This window comes from Setaria viridis, chromosome 5 (genome assembly GCF_005286985.2).
Source record: "Setaria viridis chromosome 5, Setaria_viridis_v4.0, whole genome shotgun sequence".
Lineage (NCBI taxonomy): Eukaryota > Viridiplantae > Streptophyta > Magnoliopsida > Poales > Poaceae > Setaria > Setaria viridis.
The window spans coordinates 2,478,391-2,485,897 of record NC_048267.2 but is presented as its reverse complement, the minus strand read 5'-3'; the positions used below and the strand labels follow the sequence as shown (position 1 = coordinate 2,485,897).

Genomic DNA, 7,507 nt, shown 5'->3' with positions numbered 1-7,507 from the left:
GGCGGGGAAATGGAGATCCAGGTAGAGGGAGCCAGGGAGGGGGAAGAGACGGAACCAGGTCCATGGAGAAAAGGAGAGCACGCTATGGTTTCGGGTGAAGCAGACGGACGAGCAGAGGATGAGGAAGCCCGACTTCCGTCATATTTTCAGCGAGTGTCTGGTGTGTTAGAATTCCTCGTCACCCGATTTTTCTACCCTCTCTGCTGTGCTTCTTCTGCTCACCGCCCCCGAGTGCCTCCACCCATCCAACGCGGGCGAGTCTTGCCCCTCCGCCGCCGCCTCCCGCTGCTGCCGCCATCGTCATCGTTCCCTGCTCTAGCAACGTTTAACCTCCGTCCACCACCGCCCGACCGGCAGCGCCCCCGTGCTTGCCACCTCCGCCAGGCCGGCCTATCGCCGCCAACCTCCCCTCTAGGACCGCCGATGAGCACCCACCCCGAAAATCCCAAATCCCTAACCCGGCACCCTAATCTCGCCAAAATTTAGCCGGAATTGGAGCAGAGCATGCAGATGGGGGAGGAAGATAAATTCGAGTGATGAGGAGCTCTAAAACACCCAGGTAACAGTTAGATTTTCCCTATTTTTAATGTCGCCTGCCGGGATGATTATTTTTTTCCGGGTGTAAGGACCGAATACCAGTGTAGACCTATTTATTTTACAGCCATCCAAGCGGGTTTTTTTTATATCCGATTGGAAATTTTTTAGGCTGGTATTTTACACTAGTTTTTTATGCAAAACCGGACTTCCAAACAGCCCCTTAGGTTGGTTTAGTTGGAATGCGGAACAGCGAGGGTTTTGCTTGCTTGGGCGTCCTGACAAAGCATCTAGTTGGGTACTTGGGTGGCAAGTTTAATCAAGGTTCGAAGGGGAGCAGACAAATGGAATCGAAATTGCATGCGTGTTGGCGTTAACAAAGTTGGAGATATCAACTCTGTAATTCAGACGGTGCGAGAAGAGTAATTTCATGGACCTTAAACCACAAATAACTTTTGGCTGTGTTTAACTAACCTGTCAAGCTATGGCCAGCCAAATATTAAGCCAAGCTTCTGGTTGGAATTTAGTCGAGGGCTGGCAGTACGGTATGTATATGCAATAATGCAAGGGGTTCTCATTTTGTTGTTTCGACCAAATCTTGCCAGTGCAGTGTGTGCGGTTCTTGCAGCAAGTCACACGCAGACGCTTTCACTCCCAACGAAGACGACGAACAGAGGAGGAACGGACCGGATCAATGGAGGATCATATGCTGGGCCAACAGTTATTGGGCTGGAGCCTCACTCCGTAGGAAACAGGCTTTTGCAGCCCAAGCGCAAACAAGTCAGACCACCGCGGACGGCACAAGCCCAATCCACCAACGTTACGAAATGACACTCGACCACGGGATACCGCGAGGCCTCTCTGAGACTTCCCCATTCGTGCGCACACCGCCCGACGGCGCCCGCCGCCCCGCCCTCTCCAAATCTCCGACCCCAATCCGATAAGCCAAAGCCAAACCCCACCATGGCGTGCATGCCGGCCGTTTCCGCCCCCTCCGCGCTCGCGCCGGCTCCGACCGGCACCCGTCTCGGCTACTCAACGTGGACGCGGCGCGGCGCGCTCGCCCTCCGCCCCGCCCGCGCTCTCCCCGCTCTGAGGCTCGGCCTCGGCGGCCACCGCAGCTCCCGCAGCGCCGTCGTCGTCCGCGCCGCCGCCGCAGAGGCACGTGCCGGTTACGGGCGCCTACCCGCACTCCCCGAGCCACGAGCGTGTTCTGACGAGCTTTCGGTGTTCCTCTGCAGGGGGCCGTGGAGCTGCAGGCCAAGGTGACCAGCAAGTGCTTCTTCGACGTGGAGGTCGGCGGGGAGCCCCTGGGCCGCATCGTCATCGGGCTCTTCGGGGAGGTCGTCCCCATGACAGTGGAAAACTTCCGCGCCCTCTGCACTGGTGCGTACGCTGCGAATCGAACTCAAACCAGCACCAGTCGCAGTAGCTTTAAGAATCGAATTTACCCAGCATTGCTGCTCGTTTTGTTGGGGGCAGGTGAGAAAGGGTACGGCTATAAGGGCTGCTCCTTCCACCGGATCATCAAGGACTTCATGATCCAGGGTGGGGACTTCCAGGAAAACAATGTAAGCAAATTTACCGATCTGCATTTTGCCTCAATTGCTACAGCAGAAGTTATGGGGGTTGCTTATCAGTCGATCTGGTTGGGTGCTTGCAGTTTGTCTAGCATTTGTCAGTCAATTTACTTGTAGGTTCCACTGTGGTTTCAGTAGATTTTTTTTCACGGAACTTTCAAAATAGACTTTAGTTACTGCTTTCAGTTAAACTGTTAAGATTGGAATCAAAGAAGTCCTAAAAATGTTGCTGCAGAAAAATTCCTGGCATTTGTACAAATTTTCTCCCCTTTTCCATTGAGAACAACTCAGCTATTTTGCTACATATAACTAAAGAGGAGAGCAGAATTTGAGGTTCCTATTCAATGTAGCAAGTCATTGCTCAAGTTAGAATGTTATAGCCGTGCCCCTGCCATGCCCGAAAGAAGAATAAAAATCAGTTCTGACATTTTTGTTTGCCAAGCGGGATCCTGTTTAGTTCGACCAGAGAGACTTATATTGCACCTATTGATTGGTATAGTTGCTACAAGTCTCCAAATGGTTGGGTTCCATGCCTTGCTTTAAAAAAATGGTTTTCTGTTATCTGAACTAATATACCATTTTAGGATGAGTATGACCATTAAATGGCCATCAATGAGACACAAGTTTATTGGCATATGGGTCCAAGATATACCTGTAGTTCCAGCACATCGAGTCCTCCACAACCATGACATTCACTGAGCATGCTTGGATGTGATTTATATTGTGTCCATGGGCAGGCCTGTGTAATATTGAGCATTAGACGCAATACCTACAGAGGATTACCGTTCTGTACTAAAAATGCACTTTGAAGGGGCGCCCAACTATCCGCATCGCAATTCGCACCATCCAACACATATTCTCTTGTGTTGAGAGTAGTTGAAAACCATTTTGCATAATATGGTGCAATGTACCTCCCTTTATGCAGTTTTTAAATTCTCTTTCCATCATCCACCTTAGTTCATCATTATACATCCATTGGGGTTTCCCTGCAAAATTGTTCCAGTGAAGGTATCTCATTAGATAAGCTTTGATTTCCTTTTCTTTTTAGTAGTAAATTTCTTATAAGCTAGCAAGGGCTTGAACAGAACTTGGAAATGCAGATTGGTGTATCTCATAACGCAGAATTGATAGCTGGGTCCAAAGTTGGGCAAAGTACATTTAGTTTGCAAAATTTAATTTGAGTTTATGATTAATGAGAAGTAAAAACATGAATATTGAAGGTGAAGACCCAACTTCTCTGCTCTTTGTTAATGTGAAAACAATTCATTATGCTGATGACGGGTGGGTAGGTAATCACCTTATGGGTTCGCAAATGTGTTCTGCTCTTTTCTGGAACAATGGAAGCTACCACTGTCAGCCTTTTAGTTAAGGAGAGCACTATACTTTTCAAAGAATTTACAACCAAATTGTCAAAGAGTTAGAAAAGGCATCCCATGAAAACCAAACAAATTTCACCCTGGTCTTGTCAGGAAAATCAATGATGCTTCGTTAGTGCACTTGTTTCTGTCATAAGCTAAACTATTGCTGGTGACCGCAGGGTACTGGTGGGAGAAGTATTTATGGTGAAAGCTTTGACGATGAAAACTTTACATGTAAGTGACTCCATACTGTTCAAGTGAGCCTTCTACTTGATTACCTTGCACTGTTGCATTTTCATTTTGATACTGCTATTAATTCTGTTCTTATTAAGATAGATTTTTTTTGTACTTTCTCTAGCTTTTCATCACTAACCCTATGGTTTTTATCATTGTGAGAATAAGTAGACTTCGCATGCTTTTGGCAATCCTTCTCACATGGTCAGATTTTTGCTTTTTAAATAGGCAGCACAAGGAGGGATGACAAATCCTCTTCAACACACAAATTCAAATAGTGCAGACAAGGGCTTATAGGACACTGACTCTCAATGAATGTTTGCTAAATTGCTAAATGTGGGGGTGTTTGGTACCAGTTTGCTAGTTCTTAAATTGAGAGTCTCTTTTCTTACCTTTTTTCAGTGAAGCATGTTGGCCCTGGTGTACTAAGCATGGCAAATGCTGGCCCTGACACAAACGGAAGTCAGTTTTTCATTTGCACTGTGAAGGTAAGGCATTCATGATCTCTAACAATAAAGTAATTCTTTTTCCTCAATATTGTCCCTTCTGGAACACCTTAAATTTTACAGCATTAAGCATCTGTTTTAAGTAATGATTCATGTTCAAATATATATGTTGATCAATAGATGTTACATTGATACAGTCTTAAAGATGTAGGGGAACAAGTGATATGTTTCTATACCTACTTAGAGTTCTTTGATATATCTGTTACTTCAGGCACTTCAGAAAAGTTATATACACCCTTAAGAACTATCTGTTTGTCTCAAAAAAGGGGGAGGGAGGAGTTCCATTCAATGTTGCCTGTTTACATAGAATCAAAATTCCTAGAACAGCTCATGATATATACCACATCCTAGAGGAGGTTTCATTCAAAACTGCCTGTTTACATAGAATCAAACTTCCTAGAGCAATGATGTATCCCATATCCTAGAGCGAAACAATTTGAACACAAATTTCCACTGCTTCCTTTTTGGAAGGTACTCTGAATTAATATGACATCACTCATTTCAATTGTTCAAATTGTAGAATGTTTTCTTCAGACAAAATTGTAAAATATAGTGTCTCTGTTCTGTTTGGACCTTGGGCCAACGTTGAGTTGTTTGGCCAGTTTTTTTTTTTTTTTTGAAATGGTCAGTCCTACCTTTTACACTCGTACATATCCCCCCATCCCCACGTGCGGGGTAATTTTCTGTATAAAAGTTTATTCATATGCTTTGGTTTATTATATTTCATAAGTCAGCACCAGACATTTTCAACTCAATTACATTGATTGGGATTGTTAGTTATGTATGAGCAAGACAAGATACAAGGGAGCATATATACATCTAGATGTGGTAGGATAATATATCAAGAATAAACTATCCCCAATTCAAACATACCCTTGGACTTCTCATGTTTGTTTTCTCCGTCAAGAACCTGCCATTGAGGTTTAATTGGCTCACACTCAAATAATGGAATGCTTCTCAGACACCGTGGTTGGACAACCGTCACGTCGTGTTTGGACATGTCTTGGAGGGAATGGACGTGGTGAAGCAGCTTGAATCTCAAGAAACCAGTAGATCTGATAGTCCCAAGCAGCCCTGCCGAATCGTGAATTGTGGCGAGTTGCCCTTGGACGGCTGAGCAAGGTCAATAGCTCAGTTTTTTTTTTTGTTTAAATCGACACATCCTCCTTTTCTTCTGCGGAAACTTGAGCCTTCTGGTAGGGGGCTACTTGATTTCCGTTCAGGTAGTCAACTTTAGGAAACTCTTGAGGTCTTTGTTTTTGCGAGCGATGTTGTTTCGTGCGAAACATAGAAAAGTGTAAAGACGAAATGATATGTTGCTGCGTTCTTATTTTAGCGAAATCCTATTGATGAGTTACTATTGTTGTCCACTGAAACTCGAAGTCTTCGCTTGCATTGGAGCATCAGCGCTCATTTGGTCGCACCATTCGAGTTGAAAGTGCAAAGCTGGAAGCTCTGTCATTGGGTTATGTGGGTACGTGTGATGATGAACCTTTCATCGGAGATGTGGACAAATATTACAATTTAATAGCAATTAGCAATAGACAGATGTTACGATTTAGTGAGGAAAATAGGTAATTTGGTCCTTAAACTTTACATCGAGGATTAACTTCATCTCTCAACTTTCAGATTGACCAATTTAATCCCTCAACTTTTGTTTTTATCAAACTCGTCGTTGTGCTGATATGTGGCTCCATATTATCATAAAACTAATACAAAAAGTACTTTTTACCCTTATCTATTTTCTCTATTCATTTTTCACCTTTAGAATTACAATAATGTATGATCCAAAATAAATATAACGATACATATGTTTGTTGCCGAGGAGGACGGTATAGTGTACCACTAGTATGTGAGCATATGTTGATTTTAGAGCATGTGTGTACACATTAAGTTGTATATATACCAAACAAGTATGAGTAAATATTTGTTTAAGGTCCTGTTTGGCATGGCTCCAACTCCGGGTGGAGCTGCTCCACTCCAGAACTTCACATGGAGCCAGCTCTGCTCCAAAACTCCAGAACTAAAATGGGGTGTTTGGCTAGATGGGTGCTCTCAGCTCCAAAAAAAAGATCGATTTCAGTGTGGATTGCCATTGTTGCCCCCAATTAAGGCCCCACTTGTCATCTCTCTATCCTATCTTCTTCTTCCCCTGGATAGTTTTTGCAGTCGGGGCAAGACGGGCGGCGGGGTGGGCGGCGACGGGGGTGGCGCTGGGTGGCGACGGGCGGCGGGGCAGCTTGGGTGGCGACGGGCGGCGAGGCAGCTTGGGTGGCGACGGGCGTGGCGCTGGGCAGCGACGGGCGCGGGGCTTAGGTGGCGGGCGGCGATGGGCGGTGATGGGGGTGGCGCTGGGCAACGACGGGGATGGGGCTTGGGTGGCGGGTGGCGACAGGCGGTGGGATGGGGCCGGGCGGCGGGGCGGCTTGGGCAGCGACGGGCGGTGGGGTCGGGCGGCGATGGGGGCGACCGGCGGTGGGGCTTGGGCGGCCGGCGGGGCTGGGGCGGCGACGGGTGGAGCTCGGTGAGTGGGGCAGGGTGGCGACGGGCGGGGCTGGTGCCGGTGGTGGGGGGATCTGCGGCCGGCGGCGGGGCTACGGCGGCCGGCGGCCGGCGGTGGCCAAGACCCGAACGGCGCCCTGCTGTCGTGAGAACGGAGGGAGGCGCGGGACGGGGAACAGGTAGAATAGAACGAAACATTTTTTTTTCATAACCAATGGCATTGGTGGGTAATTATCCACCAACTCCACGAGGAGGTTCAAAAGAGAGGTTTCTGGAGCAGCAAAAGAGGTGCTCCAAAACTCCACCTCCATTTGCACTACAGCTCCATGGAGTTGCCAACTCCATGGAGTTTTGGAGTTGGGGTGTTTGGCTGAATTTTTTGATGGAGTTGCTGGAGTTTAGGAGTGGAGCCGTGCCAAATAGGGTCTAAGTATTTGCCTATCAAATTTGTATGAGCACATGAAGGAATTTAAAGAGTATGAGTAGGTACACTTTTTACAAACCATATTTTGTGTTAATTTAAACAACATATTGTTGTGTGCACGTATTAAGAGTATGAGCACATACATGTTTGACCTACATGAGCCAAGGGCAAAAGGGACTTTTTGCATTTGTCTTATGCAAACATAGAGCACTACTTCAGCACAAGGACGAGTTTGACCTAAAAATAAAAGTTAAGGGACTAAATTTGCCAATCTAAAAGTTGAGGGATGAATTTGACCCTTGCAATGTTGCAAATTGCGGGCTATAGAATTTAGTGGAGTGCTTCCAAAAAAGCTATAGATATTATAGC

General features: G+C 46.3%; 1 protein-coding gene across 1 annotated transcript; it reads left to right on the top strand.

Annotated features, from left to right (window-relative positions):
- Positions 1-1,399: 1,399 nt before the first annotated feature.
- On the top strand, positions 1,400-5,569 carry LOC117854590 (peptidyl-prolyl cis-trans isomerase A1). The gene is made up of 6 exons (XM_034736814.2): positions 1,400-1,695; positions 1,776-1,920; positions 2,017-2,105; positions 3,652-3,706; positions 4,109-4,194; positions 5,174-5,569. The coding sequence occupies exons 1-6, from the start codon at positions 1,498-1,500 to the stop codon at positions 5,327-5,329; spliced, it is 729 nt and encodes a 242-aa protein (XP_034592705.1). The 5' UTR covers positions 1,400-1,497; the 3' UTR covers positions 5,330-5,569.
- The last annotated feature ends 1,938 nt before the right edge of the window (positions 5,570-7,507 follow it).